This window comes from Mastigoproctus giganteus, chromosome 2 (genome assembly GCF_048544385.1).
Source record: "Mastigoproctus giganteus isolate SK-2022 chromosome 2, ASM4854438v1, whole genome shotgun sequence".
Taxonomy (NCBI): Eukaryota; Metazoa; Arthropoda; class Arachnida; order Uropygi; family Thelyphonidae; genus Mastigoproctus; species Mastigoproctus giganteus.
In genome coordinates, this window is record NC_143576.1 from 31729062 (window position 1) to 31756100 (window position 27039).

Genomic DNA, 27039 nt, shown 5'->3' on the forward strand with positions numbered 1-27039 from the left:
AAATATTTAATTTTCTTATTAAAATATTTCTCTGTAATAAAAGAATTATTAAAATAATTCTCTTATCAAGAGAAAGCAAGGTGGAATAAAAACTTCTGCTGCTAAAAGCAAGTAAAGCACTTGGAAGTGATGGACTCTCTCCCATTATATCTATTAAGAGAAGTTGAAAAAGGGGAAGTTAAACCTTTAGTGATAATAATTAGTGGAATAGGACCAGGGTATGTCTGCCAATGGGGCAAAAGATGATATTGTTGTACATGTTAGCACTAATGACCAAGTGTAGGAGATCTGCAGATTTACTAAGCAAGTACGGGTCGATGCTGAAAAAAAAGTCCCGAGTTAGGGTTAAATTTGAAAGGGTCTGCAATCCTGCCCAGACACAATAAGAGGGAGTATATGATGAGAGCCTTGTCAGTCAATTCGGCTCTGTAGAGATTGTGCAGGGCTCGTGGGGTAGAATTTTTCTCACCGTAGTCTGTGCTTGTTAACAGGAGATATTGCTTCTACAGGGATGAGATACGCTTAAACAGAAAGGGTGCAAGAATATTTGCTCATGCTATCGAGGCAATGTTAGGTGGGTCGGAAAACTGATAAATTGGGGGGATTTCACAGACTAATAAGTTAACAGTAGCCAGAGCCAGAGGTGGAAATGATTCTTGCACTGCTTCTATTGGAATGAAGAACAGTCCAGAAAACTAGTTGCTGGGAATTTCAGTAACTGCTGGGGGCCTTTACACAGCCCATGTAGTAAATACATGGGCTGTGTATACTTGCATGTACACCAATGCTAGGTGTATAGTAAACAAATTTGATGAATTTGAAATGCTGGTTAAGACATCCAAGGTGGATATTGTTGGGATATCAGAGACTTTGTGCCACTCAGATATAAGGGATGCACAATTGGAATTTGAGGAGTATAATGGGTACAGCAAGGATAGACAGGTAATTAAGGGAGGAGGGGTTATGCTGTTGGTTAAAAAAACGTAAAATCTAAGGAAGTGCATCCAGTTGACACAGATGGAGAGTGCAATGTTGAGTCAGTTTGGTGATATAAGCACTGGAAAAGCAAAAATGAATGTAGGAGTTTGTTATAGGCCTAATGACTCTGATGAGTGCAGTGAACAATTATACAGAGAAATAGTCGGCCAGTAAATCAGAGTGTCTTATAATGGGAGATTTTAATTTCCCAGATATAAATTGGAACTTGTAGGTTGGTCACTTGTACACAGACAAGGCTTTTGTGGATTTATTGGATGATTGTTTTCTACAGCAGCATGTTGGAGAGGCAACAAGAAGGAGTAACACTCTTGATCTGATTATCAGCAGTGATTATTCATGCATTAAGAATTTAGAGATAAAGAAAATTTAGTTAATCACTGGGTGGCAGTGATCACAGTGTACTGATATGGGATTTACTTAAAGATGTAACTGCCATCAGGGGTAAAGGGAATTGTTTTTTCTTTCGTAAAGGTGACTACAGTGGTTTCAGATTTTTTAGGTTCTATACAGTGGGACCAACTGATGATGTTACCAACAGCAAATTCTAAATGGGAAGAATTCAAGGAAGTAATCTTTGAAGCCACTAGGCTTTTTGTTCCAACTAAGAAATACTGCTTTAGGTTCAGGCAAAAATAGATGCCAAATGAACTAATGAGACTTGTGGCAGAGAAGAAAAATGCATAGGATGCGCATAGTAGATACAAGCTAGTCTGTAATCAAGTCACAAAGGAGGTTAGGCAAGCGACAGCAGATTATGAAAAATCTTTGGCAAAGGATGCAAATAAAAACAGCAAAGACTTCTTCACTTATATAAACTCTAAAAGGAAGGGGATGATAACAATGGCTTGACTGTAGATGATCATACTCAGATAGCTGTTGAACTAAACGAATATTTTTCATCTACATTCACACGTGAGGAGTTATTCAAGGAGGAGAGGGCCAGATGTTTATCAAACTCAAACAGGGAGTTAAATGATTTTATAATAACTGAGAGCAAAGTGGAGAAATTGTTGAAGTTAAACATAAGAAAGGCACCTGGGGTGGGATCTATTCAGTTACATTAAAGGAGGCAGCAAAGGACATAAGCAAACTCATAGATATAATTAAGAGAGCATCCTTGGACTTGGGAAGTCCTCACGGACTGGAGATGTGCAAATGTCTCCAATTCACAAAGGGGATCACAAGTAATTACAGACCTGTTAGTTTGACTTCTGTTCCAGGAAAAATAATGGAGTCACTGGTTAAAGAAGCATTGCAGGATCATTTAGACAAGACAGCAGAAATAATTCAGAAACAGCATGGGTTTGTCGAGTGGAAGTCTCTGACCAATTTGATTGGATATTATGATGTGGTCACAAAGGAACTGGATACAAAAAAATAATTTTGATATCATAAAATTGGATTTCAGGAAAGCTTTTGATACTGTTGCACATGGAAGACTACTCTACAAATCTGAGCAGTATGGCATTAAGTGAAAGTTGCTACAATGGATAAAAGGATGGTTGAGTGGGAGAAGACAGTGGTGGTGGTCAATGGGTGGACTAATGTTATTAGTCCATGTGGACTGCTAGGTGGACTAATGTTATTAGTTGTGTCCCTCAGGGTTCGGTGTTGGGCCCATTGGTGTTTTGTATATTTATCAATGAAGGTATATCAAGCTTAATGGCAAAGTTTCCAGATGATACAAAGATTGACAAGGTTGTTAATAACAGTATGCTGCCGCATTTTTTTTTTTTTTTTTTTTTTTTTATGTGAATCCCAAACACGAGAGGTATTAGAATCTATAGTACTTAGTACCGTTCTTGGGTTGGAGGTTGAGAAGACGAAAGAAGATATTTGTTGACATTGGACTTGAACTTCTGTAGATTGTAATTTTCAGGAAATACGTATGAAGGAAGGTTGTTCTAAAAAATGGCAGTTGAATGAATAAATGAGGAAGATGAAAAGTTGGTTCTGTGGGTTTGAAGTTGAACAGTAAATTGATGTTGGCTGGTGGCGGCACGTGTTCGGACTGTTTTGAAAGAGAGAGCAGGAATTATAGAAGCCAATTCAGAAGAACAGAGCCCATGGAAGTATCTGTAGAAGAGGCATGCAGCAGAAACAGTACATCTATGAGAAAGTGAGTGGAGAGACTCTGTTATAGATGAATCATTAATTAACCTAACTGCCCTCTTCTGAATGGAATCAAGAAGCCTGAGAGAGGTTTTGGGGGCACCACCCCAGATGTGGGAACAATATTCCATGGCAGGGCAGATTTGCGATTTATAGAGTGGGCAGCTGCTTGGAAGAAAAGTAACGCCGAGAGTGAAAGAGAAAACCAAGTTTTTTAGATGCAGAGGAAGCAATATTTGTAATGTGCTTGTGCCATAGCCTTAGTTGCTAATGCTCCAATAAAATCCATATCCGTGCTTGTGCCAAGAGAGATTAGAAGTCAGGGTAATCCCCAAAAGAGATATATCATTTTGCCTAGAAATCGGAGTGTCACTAAAGATAAGCATAGGAGCAGAAGAATCCGTTTTGTGAGATATAAGACAAGACTGAATTTTAGAAGGGTTGAAATCAACTAAGTTGTCTTTGCCCCATTGGAGAATTACCTGAAGATCGGCATTTAAGGAATTGGTAGCAGATTTTCGAGAAGTTGAAGCTGATTGAGCAGGACAAGGTTTATCAAAATGGAAAGTGGAATGCAATGTGCTATCATCGGCAAAACTATGGATAGGATTTCCAGTCAATGGAAGAAGGTCATTAATATACAAGAGGAAAAGAGTGGGGGAAAGAACTGAACCTTGGGGGACACCAACATTAGTGGAGAAGTTAGAAGACAGAGAGCCATCTACCATCACCCTCAGTGAGCGATCAGAGAGAAAACTGGATAACCAATTACTAAAAACAGATGGCAAACCATAAGATGGAAGCTTATTTAGAAGACTTTGTGCCAAACACGATCAAAAGCCTTTGAGATGTCAAGAGCAACTACTTGTGTTTCACCGAACCTTTCCATTGAATTAGTCCATAAATGGGTAACATAAGCCAGAATATCACCAGTGGATCGACATTGACGGAATCCATACTGGCGATCGTTGATCAGACGGAAGGTTTCTAGGTAGTTTAAGAGTTGGCGGTTAATTGATTGTTAATTGATTTCTCCATTACTTTAGAAAGAGTAGAAGTAATTGCAATGGGACGATAATTGGATGGGAGGGATTTGTCACCCTTTTTAGGAACTGGCTGGATATGAGCAAATTTCCAAGCAGAAGGAAAAACACCTTTGGAATAAGAAAGTCAAAAAAGGCGGCAAAGAATAGGAGTAAGTTCAGGAGCACAGATTTTGAGAACAAGTGGAGAAATACCATCAGGACCTGGAGCTTTCTTAGCATCAAGATTCATCAAAATCCTTCTGATATCCTTTTGATGGAAGACCACAGGAGGCATTGAATGGAGTGTGTTGGGAATGGTGGGAGGTGTTTTACCAAGATCATTAATACATGAGCTGGAAGAAAAATGGGATGCTGCAGGTCAGCTTTATCCTTGACTGAAGTGAAAACAGAACCATCTGGTTTGGACAGAGGTGGGAGCAGAGATGGGCAAAAGTTGTGGCCAGTAGCTTTGGCAAGAGACCAGAATGCTCGGCTACCATTAGGGCAAGAAGCAAGTTTTCTACTCTTAGCCTGTTCAAACTCTAGTTTGGACTGATTAATAACTGCTTTACAATTGTTACGAGCTTTGGTGTAGGCAGAAAATGAAACTGAAGAATTAGAAACAAGCCAATTACGATATGCAACATTCTTCTCTTGAACAGCCTTAGCACATTTATTGGAAAACCACGGTTTAGATAAAGGACGAGATTTTAAAGTGGAGTGTGGGATAAAGGATTCCATTCCTGCAAGAATAATTTCACTGACACGATCTGAGCAAACATTGACATCAGAAGTTTTGAAACAGTAATCCGACCAAGGAAAAGAAGAAAATAAGTCTCGCAGGTCATCCCATTTTGCATTCTTGTAATGCCAAACAACATGAGGTTGGGAATAGCCATTAGATAAAGGTTCCATTGGAGAAGAAACAATCACCAAGTTGTGATCTGATGTGCCTAAAGGACCTCTCACTTCAGCATTGTACTTAGAAAGGTTGTTTGTGAGAAAAAGATCAAGCGTATTGGCTGTATGATTAGGATTGTCTGGTATTCTTGTAGGTAGATGAACAATCTGTGCAAGGTCATTAGTAATTGCAAAAGCCTCAGCATCTCGACCTGCTGGGTCGGTGTGACTAGAAAACAGAAGCCAGCTGGAGTTGTGAAGTTAAAATCACCAAGGAAAATTACCTCACTGTTAGGAAAGTTGGACTGGAGAAAGTCAAAGAGCTCCAAGTGATTAAAGGAGTTGGGAGAACAGTAGAGACAACAATCAAAGAGAGGAGATTCCAAATTGCCAAGTCTCTGACAGGGAATATCAGAACAGACATATGCACAAGTACCACCTTTGAGGCGAAAGGAATCTTACAGCGAATAATTTGGGCATCTGAGATGAGCAGTAGTTGAATCAACTGATAACTGAGATTCTCTCAGAAAAAGTACATGGGGTTTGGCAGACTGCAAGTGGAAATGGACATCGTTGAGATTAGAAATGAGACCACGTATATTTGTGAAATGAATTAGGAAGTGCTTGGGAGGTTTAGATCTTTTCGCAGATAAGCTTGCTCTATTAGTTTGACAGTTCATGGTGCATTCAATAGTAAGAAAAAGTGGGTGGGACATGCTGTATTAAGTAATGAAATTTTTGGATATGGGGTACATGTGGTAAGAATATACCCAGATCCTTGACATAACGTGGCCTCGACAATGCTCCCCGCATACATACTACTCGGACTCCCTCCAGTCACTATCTGGCAGAGTAGAGGTAGCAAGATTATACACTAGCTGATCCGGAAGCCTTCTAGAGAGTTACCAATAGGTTCAGTCCGGTGTACTAACTAGCGGCCGGCCTGTGAACACCGTTTTAGAGCTGTACCCTCGAAATGTAAGGAATATTGGATCTTGCCACGACGTTCATCATAACCTCAAAAGTCATCAATCATACTGTATGATGGAAGAGATAGGGAAGGGTTGACCCGAACTTAGCTCTAGAGACTAAACATGGGTTCCACCACTTCAAGCCTCCAATAAGCAAAGTGGTGGTATTTTACCGGTTGATGAGATTCATTTACCACCTAGTACTGCCTGGTAACATAGAGGGGCGGCATTCCTCCATATGGTGTGGGCACCACAATTCGACCCCTGCTTACGTTGGTTCACACCTGGGTGGTCACCCACTATGTACTTGTGCATGGAGGTTATACCCAGGATTACTAACAGTCCCACCATCGTGAAGGTACAAGCAGAGGATTTGGCTGTCACAGACTGTTCGGACTTCGCTGAAATTGGGTCCACTTGACTTGAGTGTCACCCGAATATCAGTTCCATTAGCGTTTTAGACTCCCAGGTAGCAAGTACAGCTTGTCTGGCATATCTGAGAGAAGGTCTGTGACAACCTCAAGGACTGATACTGGGTAGATGGGCTGAGAAGTGGCAACTGAAGTTTAACATTGACAAATGCAAAGTACTGCATATGGGCAGCAGTAACCCCAGAGAAATGTACCAACTTTGTGGTGTTACACTCAGGGTAGAGGAGAATGAAAGAGACCTGGGGGTAATTGTGTAGTCAAATATGAAGTTTTCTGAGCAGTGCAGTCAGGCTGCCAGAGTAGGTCATGGGGTATTGTCAATGATATACGGGGATAAGGAAGTGATTATCCCCTTGTATAAGGCAATGGTCAGGCCACACCTTGAGTACTGCGTACAGGTCTGGAAGTCTCATTTTAGGAAAGATGTAGAGTTGCTAGAATGAGTACAGAGAAGGGCAACAATGATGAAGGGAACAAAGGGGTGCTCTTATGAAGAAAGGCTTAAGTCCTGCAAATTGCAGCTTCTGGAGACTTAGGCACCTGTGAGGCAATTCTTCCTCGTGCTGAGATTATTAACCTAGCAGAGATTCAAACTGAGGAAAGACAGTTGTAGAAAATATATATTTGGAAGTTGATAGCTTAAATATATAAATAAATTCAAGGCAGAACTGGGCAAGCATTTGGAATGAATGGATCAGTGAAATGGGAAGGGTTTTTTTTTTTTGGGCTGATGCTGTATAAGCTTGCTTTCTTGCATCATGTGCCTCTACTAATGTTAATGCTAATAAGAGCATTCTTAGATTTAGAAGTTCCTAGGGGAAATGTATCTCCTATTCACAAAAATTGTTCAAAGGGTGAGCTGGCTAACTACAGAGTTGTACGTTTGACCTTTGTGCCAGGGAAAATAATGAAGCCAATAGTTAAAGAAGTAATACAGGGCTGTCTTAATAGGAGTGCAGCCAGAAGACAATCACAACGTAGATTTGTTAACGGTAGTCATGCCTGACCAATCAGCAGTCTCTTCAAGATCATCAATAGTTATGAAATTATATCCAATAGACTAATTTCAGTGGTAGCTCTACACTGTGATTAACTACTATGTGGTTGTCAAAAAGAATTATATTGATATCATATGCATAGATTCCAGTAACTTTGATACTGTACCACAAATAAAATTATTTTATAAATTGATGCAATAGAGCATTAGGAAAAAATTACTATTGGATAAAAGGATGATTGAGTGGTAGAAGACAGTGGGTGGTTATAAATGGGCACTGTTCTTGGACTAATGTTATTAGTGACATCCCTCATGGTTTAGTTCTAGGGCCTTTATTGTTACCAATATTTATTAATGATATTGAATAAGCCATATCAGACTTAATATCTAAGTTTGCAGGTGACAGTTGGCAAGTGGTTAATGACAAGAATCAGGGTGTACTATTACAAAATGATGTAGAAAAATTAGGCAGATGGGCTGAAAAGTGGCAGTTGAGGTTTAACATTGATAAATGCAAGGTATTGCATATGGGCAGCAGTAATCCCAGAATAACATCTGGTACAACATCTAGTTTAGTGTGGTACAACAGTCAGTTGTACGACACTGAAGGTAGTGGAAACCTAAGAGACCTAACTGTAATTGTACAATCTGACAAAGTTCTCTGAGAAGCACAGACAGATTACTATGACAGTCCATTGCATTAGCATTAGTAGAGGCATTTGATGCAAGAAAGAAAGCTTATGCAGCATCAGTCAAAAAAAAAAAAAAAAACCCACTTCCACTTCACCCCTCTGTTCGTTCAAAATACCTGTCCAGCTGAGCCTTAAACTTATTTAGGCTATCAACCTCCACCACAAGGGATGGAAGTCTGTTCCACCAACCATCCGCTGGCTAAAGGCAAATTTCCGCACGTCTATCCTACATCTGTCTTTCCTCAATTTGAATTTATGCCCTCTCAGGTGATTTTTCTGAGCTAGAGGAAGAATCCCATCAGCATTGAGCATGCTTAAACCATTCAAGGCTTTATACACCTCTATCAGATCACCTCGCTGGTGCCTAGTCTCCAGACACTGTAATTTGCAAAACTTAAGCCTTTCTTCGTAAGAGCACCCCTTTGTTCCATTCACTAATCTTGTTGCCCTTCTCTGTACTCGTTCCAGCAGCTCTACATCCTTCTTGAAATGAGGCCTCCAGACCTGTATACAGTACTCTAGGTGTGGCCTGACCATTGCCTTATACAAGGGAATAATCACCTTCTTATCCCTGCTGGAAAAATTCCTGTATATCATTGACAATATTCCATGAGCTACTCTTGCCACCCGTCTGCACTGCTTAGAGAACTTCATATCTGCCTGCACAACCACCCCCAAGTCCCTTTCATTCTCTACCACTGTCAGTGTAGTACCACAGAGTTGATACATTGCTCTGGGGTTGCTGTTTCCCATGTGTAGTACTTTACATTTGTCAATGTTAAACTTCATTTGCCACCTCTCAGCCCATCTGCTCAACCTTTCCAGATCCTGTTGCAGCAGCATAGTGTCAGTAGTGTCCTTGACAACCCTGCCAACCTTTGTATCGTCTGCAAACTTGGACATTAAGCTTGATATACCATCATCAATATCATTTATAAATACAGAAAACAATAATGGACCCATTCTGTCAGTGATATATACACAAACTTTGCTACTAGGGACAAAGAGGTAATTATGCTATCTTATAAAAGCAAGGGTTAGGCCATATCTGGAATGCTGCATACAGGTTTGGAAACTTCATTTTCTGAAGGACATATATCTTTTGGAAAGAATGTACAGAAGAGCAAAAAGATAAGTTGGGAGCACAAAAGGATATTCTTAACAAGAAAGACTGTATTCTATAAATTGCAATATCTGGAAACTGGGCAATTATATGGTGACCTAATTGAAGTGTATAAGGTTTAAAAGGGTAAGTAAACTAAATACTAATGGCATTTTTACTCTTTCTCACAAGAAAATAAATGGAAAATTATTTTTTTTTTTTTCAACAATCAATTACTCTTTGGCTGAATGCCAAAGAGTAATTGATTGTTGAAATTAACTTACACCTACTGTTGTGGAAGCACTGCTTCAGTTTTGATAAATTAAAAAAGGTTCAACGAAGTTTGTCAAAAATGGACAAAAGAAGTAGGTTAGATTAGGTTGTCTTGTTGCTAATACTAATATTATATTTAAGAGATAATCTAATTTGTAACTTTATATTCATTAGGTTTTAGATAAGTTCCGTCTTGACTTAACTGATGAAGAAGCAGTCCATTATGTGCAAAACATTATAGATGTCAGTGTTACAGCAGTAATGCCTGCCTTGGTGGAACAAATTCATAAAATTGCCCAGGTGAGAAATTATTTAAATATAAAATAAATTTTTTTTTTTTTAAAAGAGAGAAGTAGATTAATATGAATGAAAGATAAATACTTTTTTATATGGAAAAGAAATTTAAATTATACAAATGAAAATTTGCATACTTGTATGTGATAAGTGAGCATCAGTGTTGTATATTTGTGCATCATTAAAAGCATATTATCCTCTGGTATATGTATTGGGGATACTTCTCTTCTGGATAGTAATGGTTAATTCCAGTGATCATGTGACAAATAGATGGGAGGGCCAATTAAAAGTAGGATATAAAAGGTACACATATTCCATGACAGGTAGATGAACAGAATGGATGAGAAAAGGACCCAGATCCCTTCACAAGAGAAAGCATGGTAGGTTATCATACTACCAGATAGCAGAAAGAGTGGAATGCCCAGAACCAACTATTAAAAACATTGTATTGCAGTGAAAGACAAGCTCATGTGCCTATTTATCCCTAACTAGGCAGGCTACCGTTAATGATCCCCAGAGCATGTCACTAGTTGAAAGATATGGTAAGAGGAAATCACAAGGTACCTTTACTGAGCTAGCCAAAAGATAGATCTTATGTAGGGTGACTCCAAATGCTGGTTCAACTTCACACTGTGATTATACAGAAACTCTGCAAAAAGGCCAGAAATGTGTGTATCCATTTTGGTCTAAGCCTTGAACAGTATCTCTTAAGTATGTCCAGGAAGGTTGAGACTATAGTACAAGCCAAAGGTGTCCTTGCTATATATATTAGGTTTTTGATTTTAAAAATCCTCTCTGAAAGTTGAGAATGGAGTATAAATGACATGGGTAGAAAATTAAGTTATCTTATTTTTCAAAGTATTCCCCACAAAGTTCAATACACTCGTATTCAATCAGCAAAGAATTAATCCTTTCAAAAAACATTCTTCAGCAAATCCATATTCGTGAATTTTAGCCTGTGCAACCCAGGCTTTCTCATGGAGACCCCCCCCCCCCCCGAATTGCAACTTTTATCTTTGGCATATTATTTCCATGTTATTGTGATTTTAGGTGCAAGATAATCAATTAACAACAATCCTTTTGCATTGGAAAATTCAGGCCAATGGTTTTTCAGCTTGATGATTGGGTTGAAAACTTTTTTAAAGGTTGGAGATCCCTTGTGCTTCCACTGCATGCTTTCTAATTTGGATTCAGGATCATAAAAATGTATTTTTAAAAAATATAAAACTTTCATTATCAGTCACCAAACAGAATAAAAATCTATCTGGATTAGTAAGAATTATTTTTAAATTATCTTTTGGTGATGTTTGTCACGAATGGGAGGTTTCTGAGAAACCATCTTACCCAAACATGAGATGTTCCTAATTGCTCATGTCTTATTGCTAAAATTGTTAAAGTTCAGACATTTTAATTCTTCTGTTTTGTAAATTTTTTTTTTTTTCTTCAACAATGGCAACTGTTTCAGAATTGATTGCTTCAAATGACCAGCTATACATTGGATTATCCTCAACTGACTCATTCTTTTGTTGATTTCTCTAGCATTTCTAGCCCTCTTTGGTCCAAAATTTGATTGCTGAATATTCATTCTGCTTCTACCTAACAACATAAATTAAATTTTACGCTGAAAGGACAGAATTCATGGGATACCTGGATCCTGGGCAATGCTAGTGGACAAAACAGTTTATCTGTATACCTGCCGCTTGGCAGGTATATAGATACACTGCATTCACATAGATGATAATTTGATGTCATTATGGAGTTAACTGACTTTGAAAGAGGAATGATAGTGGATGCCCAACGTGGGTCACTATCATGAAGATGGTACAGAAGTTGCACTATCCCCCATTCGACAGTATCAAACGTGTATCGGGAATACACCATTTCCAGAATAACATTTCATTGTGGACAGTGCTGTGGGCAGAGAAAGGCGGTGGATGAACATGGCCATCGACATTTGTCTCTTATTGTTTCAGCCAACTAGAGAGCGACAGTGGCACAAATCACCACAGACTTCAATGAGGGAGGTGCTAGAAATGTCTCCACCAAGGCAATCATTAGTCACAATAGGTTGTGGGAACTGTCGACCCACCAGAGTCCCATTGCTAACACCACGACACAGGACTCTATGCCTCAAGCATGCAAAAGAACATTCGCACTGGACCTTGGTTGATTGGAGGTGGGTCTCGTTTCCAGTTATTTCGAGCGGACGGGATGGTGCAAATCTAGTGGAAACCACATGAAGCTATGCACCCATCATGTCAACAAGGAACTGTTCTGGCAATGGACAGTCGGTAAATGGTCTGGGGCGTGTTCAACTGGCACACGTTGGGACCTCTGGTAAGTCTAGATTCATCTCTGAACGGTCCAGGTCCGGGTTACGTGTCCATCCTTGCAGACCATCTGCATTCCTTTGTGATCATTGTGCACCCACAGGGCACTGGACTCTTCCAGCAGAACAATGCACTCCCCACAGCGCTGTGGTGACTAGAACATGGTTCAAAGAGCATTCTGCAGATTTTACCACCATGGAATGGCCTCCCCTTTCACTGGACATAAACCCTATAGAACATCTTTAGGATGCTGTGGAAAGCTCTCATGAACTAGTGGACTCAATCCCTCGCTGTGTGACTGCTGTTATTCGGGCAAAATATGGGCCTACCCGTTACTAGGTAGGTATTCCGTGATTTCTGTCCACTCAGTGTATAAACTACATGAGATAGTAACATATTTTTTTAATGTTATTTTATAAAATCTTAATCTATCAAAATAACTGAATTCTGTAATTTTATCCACCCTTTGTACAGTGAGTCCAAATGAATTTGGTCATCTGTATTCTTTACAATATGCAAATAAATGTAGAAAGTGAAACTGTTTTAAATAAGATTTAGATAAACCAGTCATTACAAACATTTCAAAAATGTTCTTTTACTAGCAATTATAGACGTCAATACATCTAAACCTTCTAAAACAGATCATGTAATAGGCATTCCATACTATGTAAATTTAGCTTTATTTAATAAAAAGGGAGATTCTTTCATATCCTTTCAGTTACCCTGCATATCCCAAATTGCCCAATTGGTATGCAAGATAAATGCAGACTAACTATTTTAGCTATATTTCAGCAATCCGTGCTCTTCTACTCCATTTACAGAGCTGATAGTTATAATTATTTTTGAAAACGTTTTCTTAATTTCTCCATTCCAGAAATCCATTAATCCACACAGGAAAAATTCATGAATTAAATATAGTCATACACATGTGTTGATTGGCATCTATTATTTTGTTATTGAGGCAATAAAGCCAACTTTGTTAAAGTTGGCTTTATTGCCTCATGCTTCATGCAGTGTGCACTCCTGTTACTGACAGGATGGCACCCAGTCTCAGGCATTAGTTGAAGCACATGGTTTTTAATTTGCATTGCGATAGCTGACAGGTATAAAGGGGGTTTTGATTTCTAAATTAATTCAAAATATTGTTTTAATATAAAAAATGGAATTTTCAGTTTTGTTCAGAAAAGACTGAAAATAAAGGTGGCATCAAATAAGTGAAAAGTTTTAATTATTTTAGCTGATTTTTCAAATGTAGGTGTATGGGGTCTAAGTCACCTTTTGAAGTTAGAGGAAAGACAATCCTTTTGCGCATGCTGAGGGGTTAAATAAGATTTGATATACACCAGTCTTTATAAATAAGTAATTGGTGTATATGAATATTATAAATGGGTCATTCCATGTCAAGTGGCCTAGGGGTCCCTGCTTGACCATCTTCAATTTTGTTGAAACTTGGTGTTGATGTTTAAATAGGTTCCAAATGAAGCTGTGCAAAATTTCAGCAATAAATCACAAAAAAATTTCAAAGTTAAGTTGCACTGTTGCACAATGGTGAGAGGTAGTGCTCTGAAACTTGGTATACCTAGTTAACTTTTGGCAGAGAATGCAACACTTTGTGTCCAGGCATAAAAACGTTCACATTTTTTACAGTGTGGTCTAAAACTGGCACCAAAAATTTGTCACGACATATTTAAGCAAGACTTTTGAAAGTTATAACTTTGAAATAAAAACCATCTTCTTTGGAAATAAAAACCATCTTCTTTGGACATTTGACTTACCAACTGCATGAATTCAGCCTAACTAAATATCAGCTCTTATACTTGTTTTCTGGCTGAGATATTTTCCTTCAAAGATTGACTCAAAATTTGAAAGTCAAATTTGACCTATCTTAAGGGGCAAATATCTTAATGTGGGACACCTTCAATTCTCTCGTTTTTGGACATGAAATGTCCAATCATCAAACTAGGGATCAACTTTTTTTTTTTTTTTTTTACCATACAAGACACGAAATGTCTTGTATTGTAAAAAAAAAATGGGAATAATGAAAAAAATTAATTTTGGGCTGCATGACTAAGTGCATGGCATAACTGTTAATTGAGACTTTCCCATATTATAAAAATAATTATTTAAGTTTTTCTAATTACTGTTTGTTTTCTTTCAGTACTGGAGGAAATGAAATATTAAATGTTTAAAGCAGCACTAAATACTTTATTGAAAGCAGCTATATTCAGCCAATGCCAGTTCTGTACAGAGTCAAATGAAATTGTGATTAATGATAGTTATCAGTGAAAAAAAAAAAATGTCCAATATTTGTGTTAATATGAATAACCTTATAATGTGGCAGTTCATCCCTCCCACCCCCTAAATCTTTGAGTCAGGTGCATGAACAGAATTCTTCATTAGAATTGTGAAGAAAAATGTATGCATTCCAATTAAGCTTGTAAAATAACCTACATATTGTTATATAATGTAAATACTCTGTAATATAATCACACTAGTGTTAGAAATGAGTTGAAGAGAATGTTTCTCTTACTTGCATTGTAAAGACTTGCACTGTATGAATGTTCTTGTTTATAACAGACTTTTGCAGGAAAAATACTTTTATTGAAGGAGATATATAATGTACCAAAGATATAAAGTGGGTAATACAAATTCATTAATTTAAATGTACTTTTATATTTGTACTTTGTTGTATTAATCTTCATTGACATGTGCCTTGTATTAATTTAAATTTGAATATAAAAAAGATAAATAAAATTACAGCTTTTTTAAATGTGTTTTAAGATTTATTCTTACAAAGTTAATATATCAATTAACTCTTTTTATGACAATATGAAATGTAAATAACATCTTTCCTTATTTATAAATCAAGAAACTAATTATATTTGCCAGATTTTCTATGTATTATATGTATGGAAATAACAACAAAACAAGATATAATTTGGATAACAAAAAAATTTCAATATTTGTTCTGAGTTCCAGTATCAGCAGTCCAACCAAAATTGTGAGCATTTTTTGATTAGATGAATACTCAAGATAAAGATCATATTGATTTTTTTCAAAGTTATCAGTTCCTCCCCTCCCGAAATCACTGTTTTTCTGGATCTTTAGCTAAACGTAGTAATTTATCCATTTTGCCTATTTCAGATGCTTTAAATGTTTCTCTTTCTGTAATCCTCATGTGCTGTTAAAAAAAAAAATTCTAAAATTAGCACAAGATATTAAATGTAATTTACTTGAACTGTTCAATTTGCAAAGTTAGAACAATAAACTCTCGCTTTAATGGACAGCACCACTGTACGTAAACACAGGACCTAGTTTATATTTTTGTTAATATAAACATGGGCTAAAATATTCCATCAGCTAAAATATTTTCCCAATAAAGCAGAATACCAGACAGCCAGGACTTTTCTCACCATCACCTTCCATCAGCCAACTGTCAGAGATCAGTAAGGAATCATCTGAGGTTGCTCCAGAGCTCTTCAGACTCTGAATAAGCTTTAATCAGTTTCCCCCATATGATACAGCAGAATTTAAAGCTCTTTTACTCCAATGTAGAAAAGGTTGAATAAGAGCTACAAAAATACAGTATTACAATATTTAACATTTATTTCATAGTATAACACTTCTTCATTACATTTAACCAACTTTGGTGTATGTACTTTTTTTCCAAATTTAATGAAGATTTGGATCCCCTGCACAGGCCATTAAATCAAGGTTTTACTGCATATTAATTTTTCAAGTTTTTGAAAATTATAGTAAATGCAAATTTATCTCAAAATAAACTTATTCAAAATGCTAAAATGGATGCCAGAATGCTAACTCATAAACCCTTTGAATATGAGTGCCATGCCTGCTGATTGAAATACGAGAAACCTTGTGTCATTTGCAAAGGAAGTATATTCAAATGGGGAATCACAAAGCTTTTAATACTGTCAGCATAAGTAAATGACTAAAACTCAGTGTAGAAATAGGCAAAACTCTGATTTCTAAACTGGATTTATTTTGGTTTGTAAGCAACACCATTAGCTAAAACTGTTGAAGCTGTAATATCCAAAATTTATAAGATAGTTGTATCTATATAATATCGGTGTGAGTACACCATAAATCTCTTAAGAAAAAACTATGATAGTAGTATGGGAGGCATCATTTCCTCTATCTCATATTGTGCTCATCCTTCACAACAAGTTGCCATGGTATTGCACTACTTCAAATGAGTAATGCTTCACTAATAGAGAAGTAACGCGTCACTAATATTCACTAATTGGTGGTGCCCACCGACCATTGTTATCGGTGGGCACCACCACCACCACGCAAACGGCAGTTTCAAAGCTATTGGCCTATCATCGGTGGGTGGGCAGGTACTCTGGTATTGCAGACACGACGATCCAGTTGTGAAGATAATCACACAATATGAGAGATGCTAATAGGTTTATATAGTAATATTTAAAATAATTAAATGCAACAAGGCATAATATGTTAAGAGTAAGAGTTTTATATCTATATAATATCAGTGTGGGAGGCATCATTTCCTTTGTATCTCACATTGTGCTCATCCTTCACAATGAGTTGCCATGGTATTGCACTACTTCAAATAAGTAGTAGTGCAATATCACACCAATATTATATAGATATATTATATAGAATATTATTATATATATAATCTTGGTCTTTGGAAAATGGGTTCGGATTTTCATCAAAGAAAACCCTTTTTGTACACTTTTGTTGCAAACGTAATTTTCATCCTGACCCAGAATTAAGGCTTGGACAAAACAAAATCCCACTTCAGCAGAATCCAAATTCTTAGGATTTATTTTTGACAAAAAAAGCTGACATTTCTATGACATATTCATCAGATATGGACAAGGTGTGCTAAGGGGCTTAAATATTCTATGGACCTTTTCATCAACTTCCTGGAGTGCAGATCACTCTGCCAGGCTTTTGTCCATTCTAAACTTGATTACAGTTCTCAAGCATCTGCTAGAGACAGTACACTCTGATGGTTAGATCCAGTCCACCACCACCACTGGAGAATTTTGCACATCTGTCTCAACATTGTCTATGTTGAAGCAAATGAACCCTCTCTGTCTCTTTGATGTAAGGAGTTGGCCTTACAATACATTATTAAATTAAAATCTGTCTCAATCCCACATGGGCATCAGTTTTGAATCATGATGGGAAAATCTCTACAATACCCACTGTACTGCTAACTGACCTTTTAGTATTTGACCTCGACGGTTATTAAGTGAACTAAACGTTATGGTAGACAATGTTGTCCAGCCACCAAGCCAAAGAAGTAGATCCACTTCAGATCATCTAACCTGACCTAGCACTCTGCACCCTGGCATGCCCATCTTCCAACTTCTCCTTCAAGATTTGGGAGAAAGCTAACACACCACCAGTTTTAACCGTAACTGTTTTAACCATCACATAGAGTGCAGTATTCTGATTTACTGCCAGTCTACACAGCTGGATCAAAGTTGGTCAGCTGTAGTCCTTCCACACAAAACAGTATGCAAGATTACACAAGAAACTAGCATATATACTGCACAGTTGCATACAATAGAAATTGCCCTTGAGCACATTAAAAATAGCCATTACTAAAATTATATGATATACAATTACAGGCTCTATTACTGGTGAGGTATAACCCTCATCCAGTCCTGTCCTAGATTTGGCAGATGCTTTTTTCCTTGAGCACAAATTTGACATTCCCTTCTGCTGGATCCCAAGCCACATTGGTATTGGGGAAAATGAATTAGCTGATACTGCTGCTAAATAGCAACTCCCTGGATAATTATTGCCTGTCAGTCTCCTGTACAGACTACAGGCAAATGATATGTTCTAAATTGTATTCCCAGTGTCAAGATTCTTAGAATGGACAGGCAAAAATAAACCAAATCAGATTAATCCGGCAATGGCAGTCTGGTCTACGCAGGGTCTGACAAGAGGAAGTTGTTCTTGCTTAGCTCCACATAGGTCACAGTCATCTGATACACTATTTGCTGAGAGCAGATGACCCACCTATGTGTGAGAACCGTAACTGTTTTAACCATTATTCATATTTTTATTGAATGTCCACTTTTTACCACTGCACATCGTTCATATTTTACAGCTTTTATTACTCAGGCTGAACCATTTACACTCAGCCAGATTTTAAATGACAGATACAGTATGTCTAGTGTTTTTAACTTTTTACAGTCCATTAAGCTCATATAGACTTATATGAATTTACAGTTTTGTATTTTGATATATATTTCCATCTTTTGACATGGTAACCTTTAAGTTTACCAAATATATTTTTGATGTGTATTTTGATTTGGCATATTATAATAGCCTTCGTTGCCAATGGGACATAAAACAATAAACCAAACTCTACTATAAAAAGCTGCAAAAGATGGAATGATTTTGTGGCATCGATTAGAATGCAGTGAAACAGTATAATTGTTTTGTCCAACCAACTAAGTTTTAAGAATTCCTCCAGGTCTCTTGTTGGAGACTGGAGAATTCGTACAAGGTCACCAATCAGGGCTGCAGCTAAGCTGATTTCAAATGCAGAAAGTAGGAGTTTCTAGCTTGTGCAACATGCAAACTGGTCCATGAATACACATTGGTATAGACATAGTACACAAATGAACTGTATGAGTTGAGTACCATAAAAGTTAATGTACAAAAAAATTCCCAAGAACAGCTAACAAGGATCACTGTGTAAGGGCAACAAATTTTAAGAAATGCATCATCAGAAAGAAGTCAACCATTTCAAGAAAATGTGACTCCATCCTTTGTAAATATGGTTTATGGTCATGCAGTAGGAAATTAGAGTAATTATAGCTACAGCTCTGGCTCGAAATTACACAACACAACTTTAAGCTACTAGATGAATTCAGACATAAGCAGTTTCTATGAGCTTTGGTTTCTAATATTTTGGCTCAGTAGTGAATAACAAGGCACTGAATGCAGTTATAAAGTTAGACCTGCTTAGTTAAAACAGCTCCTGCTAGAGAATAGCCTCTTATCTGAGGAACACCAATCACCCAAAAATTTGAAAAGGAGGAGTTATATTCAAAACAAAAGGCATGACTGAAAAGTCTGCAAATGATTTATTATGAGAAAAATATAACTCCAAGTCATATGCAAAATAAAAAGCATTGGATTCACTAATTTTAAACATAGTCACCAAAGCACTCAATCTTTTTTATCTCAATGAGACAAGTTTCTCAATGTTACAATAGCTGCACAATGTCAGCCTAGACTGACATTGTGCAGCCAATTATGTAACCCAATTTTATTCTTATCAAATGCTGATCAGAGGGCTCTTTGGTGGAGCAATGATTTGGGGTGAGAGATCAGAGCTGAACAAAGAATGCAAAAGCATCAGCCACCCTGAAACTGGATTCTGTCAATAGTAGCTCATTCACTGTGTGATCATGCACTGCTGGTTGTACTTGCACAGTGGCTGTTCTTGAGCTGACAGAAGACTTCCAGACTGGTCAAAATTTCTGTATACCTACGGATGGTGCGCGCACACGCAACCTGACAGCATTACCTAAGCAGCTTAAATTCTGCTAGAAGAGAAAAAAAAAAAAAAACACAAGGGGACAAAATAATCCTCCAAACTCTTCTCTGCTCTAATTTCATTTAATGCATGGCAGCTCACATCACACAACTTCTTTATTGTACTGTCTGAGTATCATCACTAGAGACCACCTGCTACCTGACTCATCTTTTAACCCTTTCCTTTGTGAGTTTGCTGAACAGCTATAGTCAACTCTGTAGAGAGAATATTTTGTGGAAATTTAAAAAAAATTAAAACTTTATATGTAAATGCTTCTAAATATTAATTTTTTGTTACCTTACTTGGTTTAACCTTATCTTACTTTTACTTGATTATCCAACATTAGAGTAAAATTATTGCCCAAAATCAAATCAGAATTTTTTTTTATTGTAAAAAATCAAAAGTTTTTAAAAAATCATGGGTATTATTTTTAATACAGTAAATAAATGTTATCATTTACTGAAATTTCTGGATCAGAAATCTTGAATTTCAGATTTTTTTTTTTTTTTTTCTCTCTGCTACAAGTATCATCAGTTCATCACCTAAGCCTGGAGTAGTATCTTTGTATAATTTTTGTTTATTTGTTTTGCTTCACAAATAGCACTACCAGCTTGGTAATTCCCATTAGTGGTGAGATTAATCTGAATTAGTAAATATAATTATATGTATATATATATTTTTTCAAGTTTCATTCATAAAGAAATTATTCACTATCCAGCAACTCATGTTAACTTAATGATATTAGAGGAAAAAGAAAATTTTATGAAAATGTTTTATTGAAAACAAAATTGAATTTAAATGTTTAACTATAAATTGAACTGAATGGAGACCAATCATAATGTTTTTTTTTTTTTTTTTTTTTTATTTAAAAAATTGGAATCTGTTGATCCAATTATATTGCTTCTTTATTTCTCTTAGAGTGAAAAATATCATTCATATTCCTCTTCATAAATGAGACCCTTGTTGATCAATTCGGCCCTGGAGAGATTGTGCAAGGCTCAAGTGGTAGAATTTTTCTCAGCCTGGTCTATGCTTGTTAACAGGAGACACTGCTTCTACAGGGATGGGATGCACTTAAACAGAAAGGGTGCAAGAATATTTGCTGATGCTATCGAGGCAGAGTTAGGTGGGTCGGAAAACTGCTAGCTTGGGGGTATACACGGACTAATAGATTAATAGTAGCCGCTGGCAGAGGTGAAAGTGATTCTTGCACTGCTACTATTGAAATGCAATTGAGCAGCAACCTGGAAAGCAAGGCAATGGGGATTTCCAGGACTGCTGGGAGTCATAGTGGAACAAGTAAATACATGGGCTGTGTTAGGGTAACTAAGAGTAGAAACAGGTGCATGTACAGGGTGATTCACTACCAGTGCGACAAACTTGCAGGAGGTGTAGGGGGGCACAAAGACGAATCAGAATCAAGTAGCAAAAGTCCTCCGGAGTGGATAATCCGCAGGCTCCAATGACTGGACGCATTGCAGATGGTATGAACTCATTTGGTTTGTTGACATTATCCTCCATACATCCATGGATTGGGAAATACCCAATTGTTGGCCTATCGCTCGAGTACTCGGATTGCCTTCTGCAAGACGTAGGACATTCTCCTCATTGTCTGGCATCCTCGTTGTTCGCTCTCGATTCATGGTACTCTTGTAAAACAACCAGTCTCACGTAACCTTCTGTGCACACGTGCAAAAATCGTATGATGAGGAGCATGCCTGTGCGGGAAACGTTCCTAGTACAAGCGCAGAGCGGCGTGCCCATTACAGTCCGCAGCTCCATACGCGAGGTGCATGTCAGCCAGTTCAATGTTTGAATACTCGTCCATCCTACTGCCTCGGGAACCGGTTCGCAAATGCTGACTTCCAGCGGGATTGCTGTTCACACGACCTCCCGTTCAACGTCCTCTACCGCATGACGAAGGCGTTTCGGACCCTGCAATGCTATGTGATTCAGATTCGTCTTTGTGCCCCCTACACCTCCTGCAAGTTTGTCGCACTGGTAGTGAATCACCCTGTATACTTGCATGTACATCAATGCTAGGAGTATAGTTAATAAATTTGATGAGCTTGAAGTGCTATTCAAGACATCAAAGGCAGATATTGTTGGGATATCAGAGACGTGGTATCACACAGACATAAGCAGTGCAGAATTGGAATTTGGGGATGTGTACAGAAAGGATAGACAGGACAGAAAGGGAGGAGGGGTTATGCTGTTAGTTGAGAAACACAAAATCTAAGGAAGTGCATACAATTGATGTTGGTGGACAATGCAATGTTGAGTCTGTCTGATGTGACATAAGCACTGGGAAAGGAAAAATGAGAGTAGGTGTGTGTTATAGGCCTAATGAATCTGGTAAGTATAATGAGCAAAAGTGCAGAGAAATAGAGTGGGCCAGTAAGTCAGAGTGTCTTATAATGGGGGATTTTAATTTCCTAGAGATTGACTGGAATTTGTGGGTCGGTCACTCACACACTAGCAAGGCTTTTGTGGATTTCTTGGATGATTGTTTTTTACAGCAGCATGTTCGGGAGGCAACTAGAGGGAGTAATACTCTTGATCTGATTATCAGCAGTGATTCTTCATGCATTAAGAATCTACAGATAAAGGAACCACTAGGTGGCAGTGATCACAGTGTGCTGAAGTGGGATTTACTCAAAGAGGTAACTACCATCAGGGGTAAAGGGAAGGGTTTTTGCTTTCGTAAAAGTAACTACGGAGGTCCGAGATAGTTTTAAAGTCTATACGGTGGGACCAACTGATGATATTACCAACAGCAAATTCAAAATGGGAAGCATTCAAAGAAATAATCTTAGAAGCTACTGGGCTTTTCATACCAACAAAGGAACATTGTTCAAGATTTAGGTCTAAGTGGATGTAAGATGAACTAATTAGACATGTGGCAGAGAAGAAAAATGTGTGGGATATATATAAATTAACAGGTGACACAGAAGCCTCTGATAGATATAAGCTGGTGTGTAACCAAGTCACAAAGGGGTCAGTCAGGCAAAGGCAGATTATGAGAAATCTTTGGCATAGGATGCAAAGAAAAACAGCAAAGAGTTCTTTACTTATGTAAACTCTAAAAGGAAGGGAATGAATCAGAATCACTTGATATCATGGCTTGACTGTAGATGATCATTCTCAGATATCTACTGAACAAAATGAGTAGTTTCCATCTACATTCACACATGAGTTATTCAAGGAGGAGAGGGCCATATGTTTATCACACCCAGACAGGGAGTTAAATGATTTTGTAATAACTGAGAGCAAAGTGGAGGAGAAATTGTTGAAGATAAACATAAGAAAGGCACCTGGGGTGGATTGGATCTATTCAGTTACATTAAAGGAGGCAGCAAAGGACATAAGCAAATCCATAACCATAATTCAGAGAGCATCCTTGGACTCAGGGGAAGTTCTCACAGACTGGAGATGTGCAAATGTATCTACACTTCAAAAAGGGGGATCAAAGGGTAACAAGTAATTACAGACCTGTTAGTTTGACTTCTGTTCCAGGAAAAATAATGGAGTCACTGGTTAAAGAAGCATTGCAGGATCATCTAGACAAGACTTCAGTTATATCTCGGACACAGCATTGATTTGTTAAGGCCTGGAGGACTCATTTTATTGCTAAAACGAGTACAAAGAAAGGCAACAAGATTGGTGAGGGAACAAAGGGGTACTCTTACCAAGAAAGGCATAAGTTCTGCAAATTGCAGAGCCTGGAGAGTAGACACCTGCGAAGTGATCTGATTGAGATGTATAAGGCCTTGAATGGGTTGAGCAAGCTGAATGCTGATGGGATTAAAAACCTGAGGGGGCACAGTTCAAATTGAGGAAAGACTGTTGTAGAATAGATGTGCAGAAATTTGAATTTAGCCAGCAGGTAGATTGGTTGAACAGACATCCACCTTTTATTGTGGAAGTTTATAGCCTAAATGAATTTAAGGCTGAGCTGGACAGGCATTTGGAACGAATGGAGGGGTGAAGTGTGAGGGTCCCCCCTCCCCGGGCTGATGCTGCATAAGCTTGCTTTCTTGCATCATATGCTTCTACTAATGCTAATGCTATTCTACACGGCAAAACAATGGAGACTTTGCATGTTATAGCATTTTCAGAGATTATGGATAAGTATAAAGATAAACGGTAGAACAACTGTTTTATCAGTTGAGGTAGAAAAACAGTTCCAAAAGTTAAATACTTGCTTTATGCAAGTAATTTGTATTTCTTGAACACATATTTTTCATTTTTTTTTTTTTTTTTTTTTCAAAAAAAAAAAAAAAAAAATATGAAAAATCCCATATTTTTTTAAATTTTTTTTTATTTTTTTCAAATTTTCCAGTAAAAATTGCTGTTTTGTGGGAGAAACGGAGTTCAGTCTTTTCCAGGTATGTCTCAATTAGGTATCCCTTAAAATATTTTCTACCCTATCTACCTGTGTCGAAAATTCCTGATTTTCAACACATTTAGCTCACTGAAACGGCTTGTGTAACCAGCAAATAATGTATGGGAATCTTAATAATTTTTTTTTTCATACAGTGTGTAAGAAAAAAAAAAAACAGCTTGTGCTCTTTTCTATTAAATGCACCATATTTTTTGGAAAAAGTGTTTTGATTAGCTTCAGATATATCTGTCAGGGCAATGAAACAAATTTTCCAAGTGTTCAATATTCAGATAGGAAAGTTTTTCTTCTCTATAACTTATATACAATATTCACACATACCTTTAGTGATATCCGTAAATTTGGTGACATTTTGAAACATGCTATCTTCCCCCTACAAAAATAACAAATTAAATTTTAAACTTTATTATTTTGAATATAAAATGGGTCTAAACCAAAATTCTTGCTATAAAATTATAGTTGTGAATATAAAGATTAATATTTTTTTTTTTTTATTTTTTTTTTTTTTAACTATTAGTGGGTGCTGTCACTTAAAATATTCTAAGAAAAAAGACCAAAACTGAAAAACTCTTTGAAAAGAGTTTTTCAGTTCTGGGAACAGGAAGAGTTGGACAGGACAAGATCAGGTGATTGTAGTGGATATTCTCCAGTACTATACTTTTTTTGACTAAGAATTGCCTTAATGAAGAACTGAGCAGAAAGATGTATTGTCAGGATGCTAAATTCACTGAAATAATGAAAGACATCCTTTTTTTAATCAAAGCATTGCCATAATAACCCCAGGGGTTCACATCTGGTGAGTATAGGCTTGGCACACCCAGGGTCCTGAGCTGGATATCATCATTCTTCTCTCTTTATGATTCCCTTCTACTTTTGACTCTTGGATGGGAATTTTTTTTTCAGAATTTTTTTTGGGTGGTGCAGCATAAGCTTCAGGCTTCCTTGCACCATATAGCTAATAATAATAATAAACATTCAAAAACTTGCTGGTAGAATGCTTGGTTGGCAGCCAGTTAGCAGCAAGAGAGAGAGTAAATAGTGAGCTCAGCAGAAGACCAGATTAAGAGATCAGCTGACAAATTTTTGTTTTTCCTTATTATGTTTAAATATCTTTTATTATTCATTTCTTTCTTTAATTTTATGAATATAATTAAGGTAATTTTCTGACCTTATTTCCAGTCAATATTTATATATTTAATTCTTGACCTTTTCTAAAACTAATTCTACTAAGTTACATTGTTTTTGGTATCTTCTAAGCCTAAGTTTGTAAGTTCACAATAGATAAAGTTTATATAACTGCATAATTAATGTAATATTTTGTCGATTTAAATTCTGTAAAGTTAATTTCATAATGAGTGTCAGGTGACAAATTTAATACTTGTGTTATAAGCAAAGTGCATTATAGCCAACAAAAATTTTACCATTTTTTTACCCAGTTATTTTAACGTAAATAAATACCTTACTAATGTAAATCATCTACTTTTATTTACTAATGTATATCATCTTTAATGATATTGATGAAGGCATATCAGGCTTAATGTTAAAGCCCTCAGCAGAAAAGAATGTGAGAGATAACTGTGGCTTATGCAAAGCTGATTATCAGGTATCTGGGTGTGGGACCTGATAACTTTCAGTTCTGGGCCTCATCACGAATGTGACATTATCTGTTTCAGTGGCATGACAGTAGGGACTGTTGAGGTCCTAGAAGAATTTAAATTATCAGGATTCATGGTAAACAGTAATCAAAAGTTTTACTGAAATCTAAGTATATAATTTACTTAAACAAAAGCAACAAAGATAATCTCCACCATAGGTGGACAGTAATAAACAAGTTATAAAAACATGTAAAGTGCATAAAAAATGTGGGGTTTTAATTTTAAAACAGTGGGGTTTTATTTTAAAAAAATAATTAAAAATACAAAAACTCCTTGACTTACGTAATACTTGACTTACAGAAATTCGACTTTACGTTTTTGCCGGCAGGTGCAAACTTAAAAAAATCATGGAAACATATTTTGCATCCTGTAGGTATCGTGAAAATATTGTGAATCCAATAACACTTTTTTTTTTTTTTTTTTGGTAATTCGTTCCAAGATTTTGGAACTTTGAAATTTTTGCTATATAACTAAGCTATTTATCTCTCTAAAAGGTCATTTTTTTATTGGAAATTGCGCTACCCTTTCATCATTATCATATGTTCCCGTTTTAAGAATCAACTTTGAACGCATTTGTGAGACCAAAACACAATATGCACTTTCCAGTTTATTGGGCTTTTTTGTTAATGCATCTAATTATAAACAGGTAGTAAACTCGATCTTATTGCTGCATTTATACCGATAACTTCAATGTGTGGGTTTTTACGCTATTATGGTGAAATGTGTTTCCCTTCACTGAAATCTTCAATCATATAAAAAACAAATTTTGTGGAATTTTTTTTTACATGATTGTTATGAAAAATTTTCTCTTCATTCCTATTTACATATTACAATGGTGAAGGGAAAGCAACCAACGGAAAGTGCAAGTGGTGGCAGTGCCAGGAAACGAAACAGAATTGATTTAGAAATGAAGGTGAAAATGATTAAGAAGTATGAAGCAGGACAAAGCTTGTCATTTCCTATTGCAAGGAAATTTGGTCTCGCTGCTTCAACAGTGAATACTATTTTAAAGGACAGTGCGTGTATAAAAGACACCTATGATCAACAATGATCACAAAACAACATTCAGGTGCTATATCGAAGATGGAACAGCTATTAATAATATGAATGGAAAATCAGATTCAGAAGCAAGTGCTCCTTGAGTCTAATGACCATTCAAGCAAAAGCAAAAAGTATTTATAAAGATATTAAGGATAAGTACGGTGAACCCCAACCTGAGTTTGTGGCAAGCAATGGGTGGTTTAATAGGTTCAAGTATCGTGCTTGTTTCCACAATGTTAAAGTATGTGGTGGAGTCACCAGTG

General features: G+C 36.9%; 2 protein-coding genes across 7 annotated transcripts in view; one reads left to right on the forward strand and one right to left on the reverse strand.

Moving 5' to 3' along the window:
• The window catches only part of Pi3K59F (phosphatidylinositol 3-kinase 59F), a 349960-nt gene extending 325913 nt beyond the window's left edge, over nucleotides 1-24047 (forward strand). For 2 of the 4 annotated variants that reach the window (XM_090388556.1, XM_090388568.1), the window contains 2 exons: nucleotides 9677-9802; nucleotides 14285-14697. In XM_090388556.1, coding sequence (XP_090244682.1) covers nucleotides 9677-9802; nucleotides 14285-14299 — 141 coding nt within the window. In that variant the 3' untranslated portion in view covers nucleotides 14300-14697. Of the gene's footprint in view, nucleotides 1-9676; nucleotides 9803-14284; nucleotides 14698-24020 lie in introns of those variants that run through there. The other 2 variants (XM_090388562.1, XR_016547875.1) reach the window with 2 other exon arrangements.
• Nucleotides 15017-27039, reverse strand: part of LOC150089255 (dynein intermediate chain 2, ciliary) — a 317847-nt gene continuing 305824 nt past the window's right edge. For all 3 annotated transcript variants that reach the window (XM_090388583.1, XM_090388589.1, XM_090388593.1), the window contains 2 exons: nucleotides 24402-24453; nucleotides 15017-15307 (listed from right to left, as the gene is read on the reverse strand). In XM_090388583.1, coding sequence (XP_090244709.1) covers nucleotides 15212-15307; nucleotides 24402-24453 — 148 coding nt within the window. In that variant the 3' untranslated portion in view covers nucleotides 15017-15211. The remainder of the gene's footprint in view (nucleotides 15308-24401; nucleotides 24454-27039) is intronic.